At 49.9% G+C, this 20658-nt stretch overlaps 1 protein-coding gene and 1 pseudogene across 1 annotated transcript; both read left to right on the top strand.

Annotated features, from left to right (window-relative positions):
* Positions 1–8609: 8609 nt before the first annotated feature.
* LOC101717189 (uncharacterized protein C16orf52 homolog B pseudogene) lies at positions 8610–9771 on the top strand (annotated as a pseudogene).
* A 1125-nt stretch (positions 9772–10896) lies between these two features.
* Positions 10897–20406, top strand: C1s (complement C1s). The gene is made up of 12 exons (XM_004869483.4): positions 10897–11180; positions 12030–12148; positions 12352–12559; positions 12731–12908; positions 13867–13992; positions 14845–15044; positions 15515–15668; positions 16012–16127; positions 16524–16605; positions 17301–17429; positions 17966–18040; positions 19301–20406. Exons 2-12 carry the CDS (start codon positions 12126–12128, stop codon positions 20095–20097), a joined length of 2088 nt encoding a protein of 695 aa, XP_004869540.1. The 5' UTR covers positions 10897–11180; positions 12030–12125; the 3' UTR covers positions 20098–20406.
* The last annotated feature ends 252 nt before the right edge of the window (positions 20407–20658 follow it).

The raw sequence follows: 20658 nt of genomic DNA, 5'->3' as shown, positions 1-20658 counted from the left end.
GTTGGGAAATGGGAATAAAATGTTCAAATGGGAAGGGGAACAAATGAGGGGGAGGGGGAAAGGAAGGAAGGAAGTGACACAAAAAAAGTGAAAATAGAAGGAAAAAATGGAAACAAAGCTTTTGTACATAGGGAGGGGCAGGGTGTGAGGGGAGGGGGAATGAGAGAAAGGGAATGAACAGGTATATCATTAACAGAGACAGATTTCCTATTCTGAGTGTGATCATTGTGTACATCTAGAAAGGACCAATAAATGTTTTGCTTAAAAAAAGTAAAGAAAATGAGCTGGGTGTGGTGGTGGATGCTTGTAATCTCAGAACTCTGGGAGGCTGAGGCAAGAGGGTGGAAAGTTCCAATTCAGCCCGGGCAGTTTAGCGAGACCCTGTCTTAAAATATAAGATGGAAAAAGGGCCGGGGATGTAGCTCAGTGTAGAGGGTCTGGGTTCAGCCCTCAGCACCCCAACCAGGAAAACCTTGTCGGCCAGGATCCACTGACTTAATTGCAGTATTTGCTGGTAGTGTGTGATCTTTCATCTAGAAAACAGCACTTGGGGGCCTGTAACCGGGGGGAAATTACAGGTTGTAGGACATGTGCACCTTCAACTTTTGTAGACTTTGCCAGGTAAGTGTTTGGCTTAATGTTATTCAAGACTCCTAAAAATCTCTGGTTTCCTGTGATAAATAAATGTGTTTGTTAAAGCATCTGTCAGCCAGGCCCTGGTTAAACACAAAAGGGCTGACGTGGAGCTCCTGGCAGAGCCCTTGCTTAGTACGGGCTTGGCCCTGGGTCCAATCCCCAGCACCGGCAGGAAAATTTCAAAGGAAAATACAGGAAGTTGGTTTTTCTTTGTGTTCTGTGAGCGGATGACACATCATCCTCTGTGTGGCAGCTGGTGGCACAGGGGCATCTGCCTTTTCCTCAGTTTCCGATCAGCCACAGTCTCTCCTTCCTGGTGGGTTGGGGGCGGCTCTGTCTCTAGTCACAGGAGCTGGTGAGCAGGAGGTGAAGGCAATATGGCCTCTGAGTTTGTAGTGAACCCTACTATGGACCCCAGAATACAAAATGAAGACGAAGTAGCCCTGCCCTCAGGAAACTGCTGCATGGGGAGAGACAGGAAAAGTTTATGAAACAGTGTGTCAGGGGTCTTGCTGGGTAGTGTAGGCTGGCTTAGAACTCTGGTCCCTCAGTTCTGGCTGGGGTTGCAGGCCTTGCACCAACATGTCAGTTTTCTGCTCCTCCTTCTCCTCCTCCACCTTTTTTGGGAGGTGCTGGGGCTGGAACTCAGGGCCTTGAACATGCTAGGCAAGCACTGCACTCTACCACTGACCTATATTCCCAACGCTTTTAGAGAAATTCTTTAATAGAAAAATTCTTATTTTGAGACAATGTCTTGCTAAGTTGCCCATGTATGCCAAACACCATCCCTATGTTTACCCACACTTTTTGTTTCATTTTGTTTTGGTACCAGGGATCAAACTCAGGTCCTTGTGCTTTCGAGGCAGTTGATGGAACCACTGAGCTAAATCCCCAGCCCATGGTTACCCACACTTTGAACATCATTAGAACCACAGGATCCTCTGACTGAAGTGGCATGGCAGCCTGGACCTGCTGCAGAACCTTTTCTTATTCCAGGGTCCACTCAAAACTAGCAGCTTTTTGGGTCCCCCCACAAATGGGCTGGAGTAACACACTCAACTGAGGATTGTGAGAAACTCACTAGAGGTTATGTCTCCTCTTATTTGCAGGAGAGTTTAGATGTACTGACTTGTCCTTTATGATAGAAGGGATAGCTCAACATGACCCGTACCACTGAACCCCTAGAAATGTCACTGAAGGAGAAGACCCCTGTCTTAGTTACTCTTTTCCTTGTGGAGACAAAATACACAATACCCAAAGTTAAAGGAGGAAAGGTTTATTTAGGTCATTGTTTGTAGAGGCTTCAGTCCACAATCAGCTGGCTCCAAGACAGGGCAGCATGGCAGAGGAGCATCACAGAGGAGAAAAAGTTCATGGTGTGGCAGGGCAGGCAGAAGGCAGCAAGCAGCAGTCTGCCTCTCCCTTTTATCCCTTCCAGGCTACTCACCTTTTGGGTGGTGCCACCTGCATCCAGGGTGAGCCTTCCCATTATCCACACCCAGAATTATGCTAAACCAATCAGTGGACTAATTCAGTGGCACACACCCTTAATCCCAGCATTATGCCCCCCTTAATTTCACCATCACACACTCTAGATCCAGCTACCTCTGAAAAGCCCCATCTATGACCAAATGAGGCTTTAGGGGGACATCTAGACACAAGCCATAACAACCCCTGAATTTTTGTCAGATTTATTTCCCACCTTTTGACACACAAATATCTTACAGTACATCTAGAAGTACATCTCACAAGTCTTGCTTGTGAGGTGCAATCTGCATGTCATTAATGTAATAGCTTGTGGAAGAGAAGAGATTCAGGACCTCTACAAACTAAACTGTGACACAGGGCTGGAGAGCTGATTAGCTGAAGCAGGACCGTGAAGGTGTAATGGTGGCTTTGTCAGCTGAAATCAAACTGCCCCTGGTGGATTTTACTAACAGGTATTGAGAGAAAAAGCATTTGCCAGATCAAATAGCTGCACACTGGGTCTCAGGGGCCATGTTAATTTGCTCCTATGATGCAATCACGTCTCGACCAGCAGCTGCAGTTGCATTCCCCACCTGGTTAAGTCTCACACCAAGTCACTGTCATTGTCCAAGACCCATCTGCTTTTTGCGCAGGCCAAGTAGATGAGTTGAACCAATCTCTGCTATCTTTTCCAGAATATGGTGTAGTTTAGGAGTTGCTATCTTTCCAGGCAGAGACAGCTTTAATGGCTTCCATTGGTCCCCCCCCCCCCACTTCACAGATTGGGGAACCAATGTGGGGTTCCATGGAGTGTACTGCAATCATGCTTTGCAGCACTGAGGACAGTCTGGGTGTGGCGACCTAAACTTAAACTCCCCTGCCCAGGTGACCTCCAGAAGGCCCTACTCTGATCTGTGAACTGTAATGATCTCTCGGGCCCCAGAATCAGTGTCAGTTTAGAGCCACTGTCCAGGAGGCCCCAACTTGGCTTTACCTCATTACCACCTCTTTCACATTTACTTTCCTTAATTTTTTTTTTACCTCATTAGATTACTTCTTCTGATAGATCCCTACTATTCCTATAATTTTTGCAGGTCATAAAACCTATCCCTCTTTAGTTTCATTGCACAATAGATAAACCAATACTTTGGCAAACACAGTTGCATGGAGAGGCCTTGAGAATAGTCTAGATATCCTGTATGTTGAAGGGCAGTGTGTTAGGGAGCTTTCTGTCCCGTGATAAATACATAACTTAGGAGTAAAAGAGCAGCATGTGTAATCCCACACTCTGGGAGACTGAGGCAGGAGGATTGGAAGTTTGAGCCCAGCCTGGGCAATTCAGCCAGACCAGGTTTGAACAGAAAGAGAGGGAGAGAGAGAGCGAGAGAGAAAGGCAGGCTGGGTGTAGCTCAGTGGGTAGGCCCAGGGTTCAATCCCCAGGTGTAAACACACACACAAACACACACACACACACACACATACACACACACGCACACACAGCTGCTGTGACCTCCAGTACCTGTGGTTGGGAGTATGTGGCAGAGGAGGCTCAGGGCAGCTGGGAAGCAGAGAGGCGGGGCACCCCCGTGTCCCCTCCAAGGGTCCCCTGACCTGACTCCCCTGGGTCCCACCTTCTAAAGGTTCTGCGCCTCCCGATATGGCGCAGGTGGAAAGCAAGCCTGTCACACAGGGGCATCTGGGGGCCACTCTACAGCCAAACTGACAGGTAGTCGTCTCCTCCCTGCGCTCCTGACAGTCGCCTTCTGCGTATGCTCGAGAGCTGGGGCGATTCAGGCCTTAATTTCTGGGTGCCCGGCTTGGGCGGGAGCGCAGCCTTGGCACATTCCGCTCTCCATTCAGGGCCAAGGAAGAGAGGGTGATAGGTCTGGCCTTGAAGTCAAGTGGTTTGTTCATAGGCCTGCGGCGAGTGGGAAATTCTCTAGGAATTACTGGGTGCGTTTCCAGGTGGCACGGTTGTTGCTCAGTTCGCTGGGGTCGCCAGTACCCTTCCGCTCACCCTGATTTGGTATTGAAATTAAAAAGCGGAGGAGGAGCTGGATCCGATCCTTGGGCAGCGGTCTTTGCGAGGACCTCGGCCTGCAGAGAAGCCTCAGCAAGGCCTTTAGCTCCGGAATCTCTGAGAGGGCCTTTTCCAGCCCTGCAGGCACGAGGGCGAGGGCAGCCGCAGCCGGACGGTGACTGAAAACGCCTGTCCTCTTCCGTGGAGGGGTCTGTCCTACCGCGAGAGGACCAGCGAACCCTGCAGGGAGGTGGGAATTAACTGTTCACACAGGAGGAGCCCCCCCGGAACTAGAGGATGCCAAAATTACTAGTTCTCTACCTGATTTCTTCCAACTATGTTTAAGTTCCAAGGAGATAAATTTATTTTTTTGAGGCAGAGTCTTGCTATGGAGTTCAGGCTGGCCAAATCCCCTGTGTAGGTAGCTCTGGCTGGCCTTGAACTCATGGCAATCCTCCTGCCTCAGCCTCCTGAGTGCTGGGATTAGAAGCGGCACCACCATGCCTGGCTATTTATTTTTGAGATGGTGTCTTGCCATGTTGCCTAGACCAGCCTTAAATTCCTGGGGTTAAAAAAAAAAATTCCTGGGCTTAAGCCCTGAGCTACTTCTTCAGCCCTTGGACTTTTATGTATTTACTTGTTTTTTTTTCAAGACAAGGTCTTGCTCTGTAGTTTGGGCTGGCTTTGAACTCACTATGTAGCCCAGACTGGCCTGGAACTCTCTGAGATCCTCCTGCCTCAGCCTCCCAAGTGCTGGGATTCAAGGCATGTGCCACCGTGCCCCGCTAGCTCTTGGACTTTTAAAAACTGAGGCTCATTTACGGCTTACCTTGTTACTAATGCAGCCCCTGAAGTCTGGGAGGAGCTAACCCTTTCCAGCTAGGGCTGCAGCTTCTGGTCAAGCACACCTCTGGTCCAGGGCCTGGAAACTTTCTGGGTTAGATTAAGCTGAATAGTCAGAGTTTCTGGTTTTATGACTTTAAGAACTTTGGACTTTAGTTTCTTTTGGTTTAAGTGTCTTAGTTTCAACAGAAACTTAGTTGCAACGGAATTTGAACTTTAATTTGGGAATTTGCTAACGGGCGGGCTTTGTGGTTCAAATCTGAGACCGTTTTCTTGTTGCTGTTCTGTTACTGAATGCCTTAAGCAAGCATACAGTGTCAGTGCTGATTTCTGATAGCCTTCTTAGACAAGGGCTGGGTGAGATTTGAGGAGACAAATGGAAACGGAAGTGCATTTCTTTGGTTGGAGGATTTATATATTTTTTGGTACCGGGGATCAAACTCAGGACCTTGCTCTTGGTCCTAAATCCGCGTCGAGGATATATTTAACGTTACTGTATTGTTCAGAATGTTTTTAGGACTTCTGGAGCCAATAGTATCAGTGGACACGACAGAGGAACAGGTTGAGGTGAGGGCAGGGAGGTCGCAGGACGGCGCTCTTCTTCAGGCGCGAGGTCGTCTCCCTGCTTGATCAAAGCTTAGTTAACAAGTTTAACAGGTCGAGAAGCTTTGGGAATTCCAGGGAGCAAGTGCTCCTGCGCCTCCTGGGCCTGGTCCTGAGGGAGAGCCGCCCTCTGGTGGCTGCTCTGGTTAATGCAGTCCATCCCGCGCTTGCTCTGGGGCGGTGGAATTTGTGTAACCTTGGGCTGTGTCCCCCAGCTGGGCCCCTTCCTTTCGGCAGGGAGACGTCTTCAGGGAGCGCAGGTTCTCTCTGGATAAGCCTTTCCTGGCCCAGTGCTGCCTGTGTCTAGGAGGGCAGTGCTGCTGAATTCAGGGGTTCAGTTAGCATCCATCTGGGTTCTACTCTTAAACTACTTCCTCCATCTTGCCTTTTATTGCTATTAAAGCCGTATGTATATATTTACTTTATGGCACATTTTTTATTAGTACATATTTGTCATACATATCGACCACATTCATCATAGGGAGTTTATACCTCTACATAATATATCTTTTTTTTTTTTTGGTACCGGAGATGGAACTCAGGACCTTGTGCTTGCAAGGCAGGTGTGGCACCACTGCACAGAATATATCTGAATTCTTTTTTTCCCATTCCTCCTCTCCCCTCCCTTCAACCCGTCTTTCCCTCCTCATTTACATATACATATATCTATACATATATATGTATAGATATATATATCTTTAAATTAGTGCACGCTAGTAACACATAATGGTGAGGTTTGTTTTGGGAAATTGGTAATGCATTTAATATGTCTTGATCATTTTCAATCTCATCAACCTCCTCTCCCTTTCCTCTCCCCTTCTGCTGATCCCATTCCCCATCTCCAAAAGTAAAGACAGTATTTTTTTTTGGTACCAGGGATCGAACTCGGGTCCTTGTGCTTACGCAGCAGGCAGAGAAACCACTGAGCTAAATCCCCGGCCCCAAGACAGTACTTTTTTTTTTTGAGACAGGGTCTTAATGTATAGTTCGAAACAAGGTTGCTTCGGCCACAAAGCAGAGTATGAACCACTCTATGATCATGGCGAGCCACCGGGGCACCACTCAGTATGCAGTCCAGGCTGGCCTTGAACTCACTAAGTAGGCCAGATTGGCCTCAAATTCTTAGTGATCCTTCTGCCTCAGCCTCCTGAGTGCTGGGATTACAGGTGTGTACCACCTGGCTGGCTAAGACAGTATTTTGACCAGCATCTGATGTTTCTGCTCTGTTTCTTGATGTCTCTAGAGTTTGGAATGGGAGGAGAGATGCTGAGTAACACTGAGTAACACTTATTTGTGTTTACATACATCTGCAAGGTTTTCATTTTGTATGTCAGCATTATCACAAAAACTGGGGTTCAGATTGTAAAAGAATGCAATGGGTTCACCTTTTTGTGAGTGAAAAGCCAGTAAGCACAACTGGGAGATAAAGAGTGAAGAGGTGTGTTACTGGTCACTTTTGTGTCACTGGGACAAAATACCCAACACCCACAAGTTAAAGGAGGAGAGATTTACTGTGGCTCACAGTTTCGGTTGGTTTAGTCCATGGTTGGCTGGCTCCAAGGCAGAAGCAACATGATGGAGAGAAGCTGTTCACTCCATGATGGTCAGCAAACAGAAGGAGAGGGAGGAGATGCATGGCAAAGGCTTAGCACACACTATTTCATTGAATCTTGGCCACAACTGGCCCTGACGATGATAGCTGGGGCTAGAATAGGTGATATTATTTCATTTTACCCCGCTCAGAGAGGCAAAATACCATTTTTGGTCATACCACCAAAAGCAGCTAGTGAATGGTTTAAATTTCCATCGGCTCATCCATGCAATCATTTCTCAGGTACTCACTGAGCACTGTATCTTCAGTGTTCTTAGAGGCAAGCTAAAGAAACCAAGTGGTTGATTTTAGCAGAAGAGGAATACATTACAGGAATTGTGCGTTGCTCGTAGAAATGCCTGGAGAACTACCCGTGGGAACTTGCAAAGGGGCCCTGGACAGGACGGGGCACCTTCACCGCCACAGCTCACCCTGGGCCGTGGACACTCTGGCTTGCAATGCTGTGCTGCAGTCCACACCTCCTCCTCCATCTTCCTTCGTCCACCACTGCCCCCAGACACCCCATGGTCTCTGCCTCAGATGAACGGAGCATGGGGGACAGGCTCCCCAGGTCTGTCTTCTCTCCTGGGAGGCTGTTGCTGCTCCCCGGACTCATACAGTGGGGGAAGCCCCCATTGTGGGAAATGCTCAGATGCAGGGAACAATAAATGGTCGCATGTGCGTCTGCTCCATGTGTGACACTGTTACATATGGTGGGGATACAACGAGCTTGGGTTTCAGGGACCGCCTGGGCTCCCCTTCCAGCTGTGCACTGGTTGGCACCATAGTCTGTAAATCCATCCACTCTGACTTTTCAGTGGGTAGCCCAGCAGCCATGTAGAATAGGCAGAACTGATTTTTTCATTTTGTTTTTGTGGTGCTGGAGAGTGAACCCAGGGCCTTGTGCATGATAAGCATGTCTTCTACTGCTGAGCCACAGTCCCAGCTGTTCCTATTTTATATTGGAGGAGGCCAGGAAGGCGAGGAGCCTGAGGTCCCCCCTCCCCGAAAGAGCAGAGGTGGGATTTGAATTTGTCTTCCAAATCCAGGCCTAGTGCTGAGCTAATCAGAGATAGGAGTTGTGCAAGGGTTCTGCATTCCCTACACTGTACCACTCCTGAAGTCAGGATGCTTCTTGTAATCAGTGGGACATCATAGTTTAACAGCGTTTTTATTCCAAGAGGTATAAAATAATGGAGAATCTTCAACTGATGAAATCTTGGATTCACTGGAATACAGGCTCTAGGATAGGGGTTAGAGTGCTTCTGAGCATTCATAAGACCCTGGGTTCGACACACACACACACACCGTCCACCCATCCATGAGCAGGGTGGATGGCAGCTGCTAGTCCTGGGCCCGGTGACGGCCCATGGGGCGGGAGGCATGAGGCTGTGGCCTGGCCAGGGCTCTGCAGGGCTGGGGTGGGGGAGTGGGTGGGGAGATGGATAACTGACCACCATCTCAGGATGGCTCTTTCTGGCCGCTGATATCTTCACCATCGCCAGCATCGCCAGCCCGGACTGGATCAACATGGGGAGGCCAAGGGAGCACTCACTGTGGGCCCAGTGTGACAATGTCAAGCAATCCATGGATGAGACTGGACATGCATCCCTCCCCGGCTTCCCCCCGAGGGGCTCACCACACTGTTTTTTATCATCATGGGAATCATTTCATTGACTGTCACATGTGGTTTGCTGGTGGCTTTCCACTGGGAAAGAGAAGCTACAAAATATGCTCGCTGGATAACATTCACTGGAATGATCCTCCTCTGTATGGCTGCCCTAATATTTCCAATAGGATTTTACATCGATAAAGTCAGAGGTCAACTTTATAAATTACCCAACAACACAGTAGTTGGGTCATCACACGTGCTTTTTGTCTTATCAATTTTCTTTCTTTTTTTTTTTTGGTACTGGGGATTGAACTTGGGACCTTGTGCTTTTGAGGCAGGTGGCAGAACCACTGAGCTAAATCCCTGGTCCTCTTATCAATTTTCTTTACAATAGTAGCACTTCTATTTGCTGACAAAGTTTGTTTACTGGGCTGATGAATGTCTAAACTGCTTGACTTTTTTTTTTAAGAGGGTGGGAGGATGAAGACAAGACACCTGAGCAATCCTCTCATAGGAAGATGCTCAGATGAAACTGATGTCAAAAAGAAAAATTCTTTGGGCTGGGGATTTAGCTCAGTGGTTTCACCGCCTGCTGCGCAAGAGCAAAGACCCGAGTTTGATCCCCAGAACCACCCCCCCCCCAAAAAAGAAAAATTCTTTGATTTGTTCTCACTGTGCACTTTGGATTAAAAAAAAAAATGAGGAGAGCCTTTTCCATAACCAAATGCAGACAATATTGAGTAAATCTCCTGAGCACATCAGGCAGTCAGTCTGCATTGCGATAGCAACCTACTGAAGGAGATGCTTTATACTGAAGAGCATGTGGCCCCTTGAGAATCTGTTGTTCCTTTTTTTGGTACCGGGAATTGCAGGTGGCGGAACCACTGAGATAAAACCCCGGCCCAGCATCAAGAGAATCTTTTTTTGTTTTTGGTTCTGGGGATCAAACTCAGGTCCTTGTGCTTGTGCAGCAGGCGGCGAAACCACTGAGCTAAATCCCCAGCCTGTTGTTCCATTTTTAATGTCTAAAAATTCATTTGAGGAATAAAAAAAAAAAACAGTAAGTATTTATGAATCATGGTGGACCAGAGGGGATGTAAGAGAAGTTTATGTGGGGCTTCCTCACCTCCTAAGAAATTAGTATTCACAACTTCCTTGTAATGGTTTAAGCTTTTTGGCACCAGAATGAATTGCTGTACCAAGAAACCAATAGATCAAAACTTGTTTGATAAATACATGTAAAGATTCTGAAATTCCCCAATTTCTGTGTAAAAACAAGGAAAAAGAAATGAAACACCAAAGACATGTTGTTTGGGGTAGGTGGGGGAAATCTTCCTTATATTTACATAAATATATGTAATATAAAAAAAGGAGAAATGAGACATGAAGGAAGATTTTTGTGGAGGAATTGTACAGGTCCACAGTTCCTTTCCTGGGATTTCAAACTCCGAAAGTCTCTGAAGACAAAGTTTTTTTTACCTTTTTCTCCAAGTTTGGCCCCAAAATTCATTTGACAGCAAATCCTGGCTTTAACTGATGTTGATTAATTTATAACCTTTAGTTATTCCACTTACTCTGAAGATCGATATGCTCAGTTGCAGCAACATTAATGTTTGCTAATGACGTGTTTTTCCAGGGCCTGAGGGAGGAGGAAAAGTTCTTACCTAGTTTTGGGTCCATGCACCTCATTGCCTTTGAAAAATTCTGTATCTCGAAGCACACAGGGCCTGAGGGTTGTGACCAGGGACTTTAGGTAGCTTTGGGGCTGGTGCCTGGGATCGAGACCTTTGGAGCTGTAGAAGGGATTTGAGGGAGAGGGATCCACGGCAGCCCACAACGCTGAGGTCTAGCTGTCACCCCTTGTCTCACTGTTAAGCCGGCTTCAGGGCAGGGACAGGCTGGGTCTGGGACCCATGCAGACAGTGAGTGCTCTGCCTGGGTTTGTGCCTCATTTACAGCTGGAAGGTCGGACTTTCTGAGTTTAGCTTTTTCTGTTTAGGATCAGTCTCCTCCTTTTCCCACAAATCACCTGATTTCCCCCAAACTCTGAAACACACCCTTTGGCTGAAAGGGAGGATTGGGCAATCTTCGAAACTCCCCATTTCTCTTCTCCCTGAAGCCCTGGCAAGAGCCGGATAGCAGACCGGGGAGGAAGATGCAGTTCTGGTTTCCAAAGCAGAGGGCGCTCCAAGACCAAGGCTGGACAACCCTTCCCTGGAGTGTGGTGGAATTTCGGACCGCACTCTGGGGCAGGGAATCTCATGCACGGATCCAGGACCGGAGAGGGGCCGGAGGTTCCTGGAGAGGGAGCGAGGCCAACCTGCCGCCTCTGGGGCCCGCAGGTCGCTTAGCATGACCGCTGGCAGGAGCGGGTAGACTGACTCACTGGCTCCCATCAGCGTCTGAAGGTAAAAGCCGCAAAACAGCTGCAGCGCTTTGGTGGAGGAAAAAGGAAAGGCAGAGACTTCTTAGAGCAAGGTTTGGGAAAGGATAGAGGGCTGGGAAGAGGAGAACTGGAGGGCCGGGATGTAGCTCAGCGGTACAGCGCCTGCCCGGCGAGCGTGAGGTCCTGAGTCCCCTCCCCAGTACCAGAAAAAAGAGTAGAACTGGAGAAGGCGACATAGACAACCTATTTCGGGCAGGCTGACCCCATCCACCCTGCCCACCCTCCATGTACCATTGTTTTCAGAGTTGAAAGCAATTTTGGCAAGACTTTTCTAGGAACTGTAGGGAAATACGTTGTCTTTATAATAAAAGAAACCAACTGACCAACCGACCTGGGAGATTGCTGTAGGAAACTGCTTTTCCCACCCTGGCTCAATGGGGCAGCACTGCCCCCCTCAGACCGACTCTCCCAAGGCCCTGCCCTGCCCTGTAGGAAGAAGCCCGCTCCCCCATCCGTGGTCTGTTGTCAGCAGAAGCACATGCGCCGGGAGCCCGCAGGCCGGGAGTGCTGGAGAATCACTGGAAAGGCGGGAAGGTCCCAGCTGGGTGGGCGAAGACTCCTGACAGCGAGGGAAACGGGGATATTATTGTTCTGCAAGGGCAGGAGAGAGACTGACAGAGGGGCCCAGGGTCGGGGAGGAGAACAGAAACGGCTTAGTCCAAAAAACTGGCAGAAAGGCCAGAGAAGCAATGGGAGGAGGATAAGATTTAGTTCTAGTCTAGAAAATTAGTTGAAGCTGGACCAGGGAGGCCAGGTGTCACGGGGTGACCACTGTAGTCCTGCTTGGTTAAACTGAGTTTTTCTTGGGCAGGTGACACTGAAACGCGGGTGACCTTGCACCACCAAAGCAGGCCTTCCACCAGTTCAGCTCCAAAGTCCAGAGGAGCAGAGAGGCGGGACCCCAGTCATGGGCAGATGGCCAGCCATGTGGTGAGTGAGCGGGGTCTCAGGAGATGCCCCTGGTCCCCATGCCTCCGCTTCTGAGAAGAGGTCGAGGGCCTGAAGCCTGGCTTTGGTTCACCTTGGCCTTTTCTTTATTCCGCCTTAAGATTCTCTTCCGTGGCCAGTTGGCTGCCCTTTGCTTCCAGCTCTGCGGGTCCCTGGGAGATGCCCCTCATTGTGCTTCCCCCCAGGTGCGCGGCGCTGTTTTCTCTTTGGGCCTGGACTCGTGCAGAGCCCGCCTTGCATGGGGAGATCCTGTCCCCTAACTACCCGCAGGCGTACCCCAACGAGGTAAAGCAAACTTGGGACGTTGAGGTTCCGGAAGGCTTTGGGATCCACCTGTACTTCACCCACCTGGACGTAGAGCTGTCGGAGAACTGCCTGTATGACTCAGTGCAGGTACGTCACTGTCACCTCACCAGAGGACATCGGGGAGGCCGGACCGGGGCGAGGCAGGGCAGGAGCGGGTGCCCAGGCCTTGTGGGAGTAAAGGGCCTCCTCCTGTCCCGTTTCCTGTCACATGTACCAAGACATTAGCCTTTCTTAGCATCTCTGTAACTCTTCCCTAAGATCGTGTCAGGAGGCGTTGAGGAAGGGAAACTCTGTGGGCAGAGGACAAGCAAGAACCCCAGCTCCCCAATCATAGAAGAGTTCCACATCCCGTACAATAAACTCCAGGTGACCTTTACGTCGGATTTCTCCAATGAAGAGCGTTACACTGGATTTGCTGCCTATTATGTTGCTGTCGGTAAGATTCGAAAGATTAGAAGCAGAAAAAAACTTGCACAATGCATCGAGTGAAGATTCATTTTTTGGTATTGGGGATTGAACTCAGGACCTTGCACGTGCAAGGCAGGCACGGTGCTGTTGAGCTAAATCCCCAGCCCTGAGTGAAGATTCTTTGTACAACTTTACAAAATATTAGCTGGGCATGGTGGTGCACACCTGTAATCCCAGCATTTGGGAGGCTGAGGCAGGATGATTGCTGAGTTGGAGGCCAACCTGGGCTACCTAGTGAGACTGTTTTTTAAAAAACAAAACAAAAAACAAAATATTGACTTGCCCCGTGTGCCTCCATGTGTTGCCTTTGTGACATGCAAAAGTATGATCATATCTGTGGTGATGATAATGACAACAGTAGATAAAAAATTGTAACTTGTTGAGAACCACTATGGATTGGGCACTGTGTTAGCAACTTGACTAAAGCAGCTTTGTCGTCACTGCAGCACTTCCAGGTAGGTGTCCTCATATAAAGACAGGGAAAGTGAGAGCTAACAAGTCAGTAATGTGGCAAGAATTGCACACAGAATGTGGCTCTCAGACCCATTCAATGGATGACATTCAAACCTTCAAATTACGGGTGCTTCTGCACCTATCTGCAAGTTGGAGTGGAGTCAGGACCTCTTGTGAACTTCTGTTCAGATCCGAGGGGAGGACCAGCGTTGTATAAAGAGGTGAATGTGATCATTAACCCCCTGCTGAAGACATTTGTGTTTGGCACTGAAACCAAGCAGGAAGTCAGTGGTGTGGGCACAGCCCTGGAGCCACAGTTTGATACGGAATGATGCCATTCTGAAATGTGGTTTTCTGAAGGCCTCTAGGCTCAAATCTGTCTTATTTTTCCTTACCCTTTTAGGTTTGGGGCTAACCTCACCCCTCCTCCTGGGCCTTTGTCCTTGACCCCAATCTTTCTCTACTCCTTGTAGATGTAAACGAGTGCATGGATTTTGCAGATGTCCCTTGTAGTCACTTCTGCAACAACTTCATTGGTGGTTACTTCTGCTCCTGTCCCCCAGAGTACTTTCTCCAGGATGATATGAGGAACTGCGGAGGTGAGCTTGGCACTAGAGGAGGCACCAGGAGGGGCTGAGACATCACAGAGGCTTTGCCTCTCTCCCAGTTTTGATTAGCTTCACCCTTCATTTGACATCTGTTCTCAATGACCCGTAAACTGAGAGAAGCACAGGAGGGGAAGAAGATGAGGTGTTTTAGTCAGCCTTCCATCACTGGGATGAAATGCTTGAAATAAGCAATTTAAAAGGGGGATATTTTAGCTCACGACTTCAGGGGTTCCAGTCCATGGTCAGTTGGCTAATGTCTTTGGGCCTGTGGCAAGGCAGAACATCATGGTTGGAGTGTGTGGTAGAATAAATCTGCTCCTGTCATGGTGGCCAGAAGCAGGGAGAGAGAGAGAGAAAAAGAGAGAGAGAGAGAGAGAGAGAGAGAGAGAGAGACTGGAATTCCAACGTTCACTGAAGGATGCGTCCACAATGACTCAACTCCCTTCCACTGAAACCCATCTTCTAAAGGTTCTACCGCTTCCCAGTAACACCACAGGCCAAGCCTTTAATGTATGGGACTTTAGGAGATATTTAAGATCTAAGCCGTAACACAAGGGTACAGGATAATTGGAGCAGAGAGCTAGATGCCCATGAAGAGTCCACAGAGGCTGCCATAACCATGGAAGTCTTCAACATAAGCAAAGTGACAGAAAGCTAACAGGCTTGAAGGTCTCCTCTGATAGGTACTGGGGATATAATTATTCCTGGGACTGCAGCCAGAAATGGATCCTAGGAGCATCTCATGAGGGGCCATCAGTTTGTGACAGAAGGGACTGTAGACTTGGGCAGGAACTTCTTGCTTGGGCCCCTGTCTGATTCTCCCTTGCTGTTTTTCTCCCCCAGTCAATTGCAGTGGGGATGTATTCACCACACTGATCGGGGAGATTGCAAGTCCCAATTATCCCAATCCGTACCCGGAGAACTCAAGGTGTGAATACCAGATTCGGCTGGAGGAGGGCTTCCAAGTGGTGGTGACCATGAAGAGAGAGGATTTCGACATGGAACCAGCCGACTTGGAAGGGAACTGCCCCGACAGCTTAGGGGTACGCGGTGGTGACTGACTCTTGCCATCACCCTGGCTCACACAGGAGAGGATGATTTCTTCCTGTTCCCCTCTCCTCCCCCTCTCCTCCCCCTCTCCTCCCTTCTACTTCTTTTCTTTTTTTCTGGTACTGGGAATTAAACTCAGGTTCTTTGCACTGAGCTAATTCCCCAGCCCTTTTTTATTTTTTATTTTGACGCAGGTCTTCCTAAATTGCCCAGGTTGGGCTCGAATTTTCAGTCTTCCTGCCTCAGCCTCCCAGAGTGCCAGGATCGCAGAGTGCCACTATGCTTCAAGAAGAGATTTCTTCTCAAAGACAAAATTATCTTTCTTCCTTTCCCTTATTTTCTCCTTTCCTCCTTATTTGCTCTCCTATTTATTATCTTCTTTACTTTTATCTCCCTGGCCCCATTTTACCTCTTTCCTTTTATTATTTCTCTCTCCTGTTTTCATCATTTTGTTTCCTTTCAGTTTGTCACAAGGGATCAGCGGTTTGGTCCGTACTGTGGGAATGGATTCCCTGGGCCACTAACTATAGAAACCAAGAGTAATACTGTTGATATCGTCTTTCAAACTGACCTAACAGGGCAAAAGAAAGGCTGGAAACTTCGCTACCATGGAGATCGTGAGTAGCCTAGAAGTCCCTCTTTGGTTGGTGATACCAAAGTCCCTGGACAACATAGAATCAAAACAGATTCTTTTTGGTAGAGTACTGAGATACTTTAGTTCCTCTGGAAGCTCGAACCCTGTCAGTGTTGCTAGAAAGGCCTCACTGCCTAATAAGCCTTCAGCTGGGTGGTGCAGACGACATGGGGTAGTGAGTCGATACAGCCTTATTATGTTGGAATGTGAGGCCCTGGAATTGAGGACAATTGAATGATAGAAAATGCGAGAATGATGTAGAAAGAATAGTCTCCAACTATCTTGTAAAATATTTTTTTTCTTTCCCACCTTCCGTCTTTTCCAAGCAATCCCCTGCCCTAAAGAAGTCTCTGCCAATTCTATTTGGGAGCCTGAAAAGGCAAAATATGTGTTTAAAGATGTGGTGAAGATAATCTGTGTGGAAGGATTCGAAATTGTGCAGGTAAAGCATGCTCAGCTTCCCCGAAGGTCTCTGGCCAGGTCAGGATCGACCCCCTGCCCGGTCTGCTGCCTGGTATCCCATAGGCTGGGGCGTGACCACGCTTGCATGGACAGAATGGCTTGGCTCTTCGCCCCTGGGAGTCATGGAGCTCTGTCTGTGGCCAGCTTGACGCCCTTGCTGTGCTCTGCATCCTCCTGTGGAGGAGCAGCTGACTGTTGTCTTTCAGTCCCAAGTCCTGGGTGCTTTGGGTCATTCTGCTGAGATGCTCCTAAGCTTTTGTGTGTGTGTGTGAGAGGACTCCTCATTGATCCGAGACCAGAGATCAATTCCACTTTTGGTTTTGATTCCTCATCTCTCTCTTTTTTTTAATTAATGATGATGTCTATTATTCTCTAGGGCAGTTCCAGCTCAACGTCTTTCTATTCTACTTGTCAAAGCAATGGAAAGTGGAGTGACATTTCCAGAGTGAAATGTCAACGTATGTGTCCCATCAACGAGGAACTCTTTTTTTCTCCCCTCTCAGTGGCAATTGCAAAATCTGCACAACGAAATTCAAATGTGGGGCTGTGGGGTGGTGGTGCATGCTGGCAATCCCAGCTACTCTCGAGGCTGAGACAGGAAGATCTCAAGTTTGAGACCAGCCCAGGCAGATTCGTGAGACTCTGACTAAAACAAAAGGCTGGGATGGAGCTCACTGGTGGAGCCCTAGGCTAGCATATGCGAGGCCCCGGGATTCATCCCCAGGACTCTGTGCCCCGGTTCAGACGCACGCTTTCTTCTTAGGCCGGTGAGAGAGTAGCTGGGTTTGTGGAGGGAAACCAGTCATGGACAATCTGTCAGTTCCAGCCCTGGTCTGGTCCAGGTCTGTTAGACTAGCAGCTTTCTCCAGAGAAAGGAGCTGTGGAGGTGGTAGATAGGACCCCCAAGTAGGTGTGTTCTTGGCTTCTGTGGGATCCTCCACCAACCACGGAGAGCCAGGGTCCTCTCAGAAGCTTTTCTGGCAGATCTCTGCAGGCTGGGGGCTTGGCTGGGCTCTTGGAGAGGCTGGTGTGGGGAGATTCATCCTGGGTGCTTATGGATACTGGGAGGGATGAAGTCGGGCTGGAGCTGGCCCCAGAGCTCTTCCGGGGGAAGTGGCTGCCGGACCACGCCTGTCCTCCCCTCCTCTTGTAGCTGTAGACTGCGGTACTCCTGAGCCCGTTCGAAATGGCAACGTTGAAGAGCCAGAAGATACTTTGTTTGGTTCTCTCGTTCGCTATGCTTGTGAGGAGCCGTATTACTACATGGAACATGAAGGGAGTGGTAGGTTTCTTCCACCAGCGTCACGAGGGGGAGCGGGAGGGTGTGTGAAGAGCGTGCTCTCTGGGTTGGAGAGTTTGCATAAGTGAGGGAGACAGGACAGTGATTGCCACCCTCTTGGCTGAGCCTAAAGACACAGCTTCCATGTGGGGTGGGGGATGTTCTCAAGGTCACTGCAGGAATCTTAGCGGTCAGCTCAGCTCGAGGCTGCAGTGGAGCCCCTGGCTGACCCATCGAATGTGGTCATTCAGCCTTGGACCAGGCATCCTTGCAAAACGCACAGGGTGGCGTTTCTAGCTGGAAGTTGATGTGTTATGGTGACTGGCTTTCTTTTTCTTTTTCTTCTTCATTTCATTCATTATTGTTTTTCTTGCGGTGCTGGGGGTCGAACCTGACATGCTCATGCATGCTGGGCAAGCCCAGCTCAGGTCTGGCTTCCTTGATGTAGAGGCCTCACTACTGGGCCAGACACAGTGTGATTCTTCCATGGGAAGGGAGGCTGACTGGTGGCTGTGGCCTGTGCTCTCTTGCTCTTCCAGCCGAGTACCAGTGCTCTGTTAACGGGACCTGGGTGAACGAGGTGCTGGGCGCAGAGCTGCCGAAATGCGTTCCAGGTAAGCGGGGCTTCCGTATGGGTGGGGACCACAACCATAGGCCCGGGATGTGGGGCCGCCTTTGGGTGTAGCTGTAACCCTCTGGGGCGAGGCTTTACCTGGCCTTCCAGGGTCCTGAGCAGTGAGGCGGCGGTGACACGAGGCTGTTGTCCTGCCAGGCTGTGGGGAGTTCCCCCAACCACCGAGTCGGCCGGCTGGAAGGGAATGGAAAAGTCAGCTGCCGACAGAAGCAGGGCCTGAGAGTTGAGAGTGAACAATCATCATTCAAACACCTAGTTATTATATTAAAAGTCTGTATGGCAACAAGGTACAGAGGGAAAAAAGAAATGAGGGATTGTAGCTGGGCGTGATGGCGCACACCTGTGATCTGGCACTTAGGAGCCGGAGGCAGGAGGATCACACGAGTTTGAGGCCAGCCCAGGCTACATAGCGAGTTCAAAGCCAGCCTGAACTATACAGTGAGATCCTGTCTCAGAGTGGGGGGCGGGAAGGGGTTGAGGAGGATCAGAGTTGAGTCGAGGGTGGCACTGGGGCAAAACCTGAATAATACTGATGCTGGTGATGACCAGCACTGGAGACCAAGTCAGAGTGTTGCATTTGTCACCCGCATCCTGTGACAGTCCTGTGCAGTAGTGTTAAGCATGAGTGACCCGAATGTGAGCTCACAGAGTTAGTAAGGAGCAGGGCCAGGTTTCAAACCCAGGTAGCAAGGACTTAGATTCGCTGGCTTTGCCTGCAGTTCACTGCTGGGGCGTGGCAGAGCCATCCTACCCTGAACCAGCCTGTGGGAGTGGGAGGTTGGGTCAAAGTGGAGAAGCCTCTCTCTACTTCATGGCGGGCCTGGAACTTGCTCTGAGGGACCCAGGCACAGCTAGGCCTGCAGTAAAGGTGACAGGCAAGGGTTCTGCCTGGGCGTCAGGGGGAGTGGAAAGCTTGGCTCCTCCGAAGGCTGCCAGGAAAGAGGCTCCCAGCTGGGCTCCGGCATGAAGTGTGCCCGAGAGGGCTGGGCCAGCCGTGGGTAGCAGAGCACACTAGTTCTGGACTCTGATGCACGCTCTGCCTCTGCGTAGCCAGTGTCTCCTACAAGTCTGCAGGTGGCATTGGCAAAGGGGGACAGCTGGGCAAGGTTAGGATAAATCGAATATGGAGAGGGCGGACTGTGCTGGAACTCTGCTTCCCGGCAGTGAATTACGGGAGTGGCCTGAGGATTCTCTGAAGGTAGCGTCCTTTCCTGTCCCTCCTGTCCTTCTGCCTTCCCAGTGTGTGGAGTCCCCAGTGAGGCCTTTGAGATGAAACAGCGGATATTCGGGGGATCCTTTGTGAAGATTGAGAGTTTCCCCTGGCAAGTGTTCTTCCGTTCCGAGTGGGCCGGGGGCGCCCTCCTTGATGAGCACTGGGTGCTGACTGCGGCCCACGTGGTGGAGGGAAACCCTCACCCGGCCATGTACGTGGGCTCCACCACCGTGCAGACCTCGGAGCTGGACAAGGCCCAGGCGCTCACCGCTGAGCGGGTGTTCATTCACCCAGGCTGGCACCCGGCGCCCAGCCAAGGCGCACGCAAGAATTTTGACAATGACATTGCGCTTGTGCGGCTGAAAGAGCCGGTGAAGATGGGCCCGACTGTGTCCCCCATCTGCCTGCCCGGCTCCGCCTCCAAGTACAACTTCTCCGTGGGGGACCTGGGCATGATCTCAGGCTGGGGCAAGACGGAGAAAAAAGATTGGGTTTTGAGACTCAGAGGGGCCAAGTTACCCATAACGACCTTAGACATGTGCCAGGAGGTGAGAGGGAAAGATTCGCAAGTGGAGCCCAGGTCGTACGTCTTCACCGAGAACATGTTGTGCGCTGGAGGGGCGGGCGTGGACAGCTGTCAGGGAGACAGTGGGGGGGCTTTGGCTGTCAAGAAGCTCATTGAAAAGAGCCCCAAATTCTATGTAGCTGGCCTGGTGTCCTGGGGACTCGAGTGCGGGACCCACGGGATCTACACCAAGGTTCAGAACTACATTGGCTGGATCAGGGCAACCATGCAGGAGAACAGCACCCCCCGTGAGGACTGACGGAGCCCGGGCGCTTGCTCCTTGTCATGGCCCCTCCCATTCGCCATGACCAAGAGGAGACAGGGCCCTGGGTAGTGCAGAGTGAGACAGTCAGGATACCAGGGCGGAGGTCGTGTTTGGTCACCCTGTTGTGTTCGAGACTCAGGTGTGGCCTGCAGGTAGCCTAGGGGAGGCCACTCCTGTCTCCCGAGATTCTCCAGGGATTCCGTAAGTTTCTGTGTCTTCTTTTACTTGTTTGAGATTCTATTTGCTGTACCATCCTCAATGCCCATTCATTATCTGCTCCCAATAAAGCACGTTTATAGCTCAGCTCCAGCTGACTGACTTTGTTCCCCATCAGGACTTCAGAGCCCAGAGCCGGAAGTGGAAGGAGAGGGCACCTAGCAACTCAGATTTAAGTGCCAGGAAAACAGCTTTTCTGCTTTCTTCAGGGGAGACTCCTGAATATGGTGCTGTTAGAATTGGCTGGGTTTTTTGGTTTGTTTGCTTGTTTGATTGGTTTTGAGATAAAGTCTCTAAGGCTGGCCTTGAACTCACTGTGCAGCCCAGGCTGGCCTCAAA

Source organism: Heterocephalus glaber, unplaced genomic scaffold (assembly GCF_053883595.1).
Source record: "Heterocephalus glaber isolate CG9 unplaced genomic scaffold, H.glaber_assembly_v1.0 deba00001444, whole genome shotgun sequence".
Classification (NCBI taxonomy): Eukaryota; Metazoa; Chordata; class Mammalia; order Rodentia; family Bathyergidae; genus Heterocephalus; species Heterocephalus glaber.
This window is presented reverse-complemented; position numbering and strand designations above follow the sequence as displayed.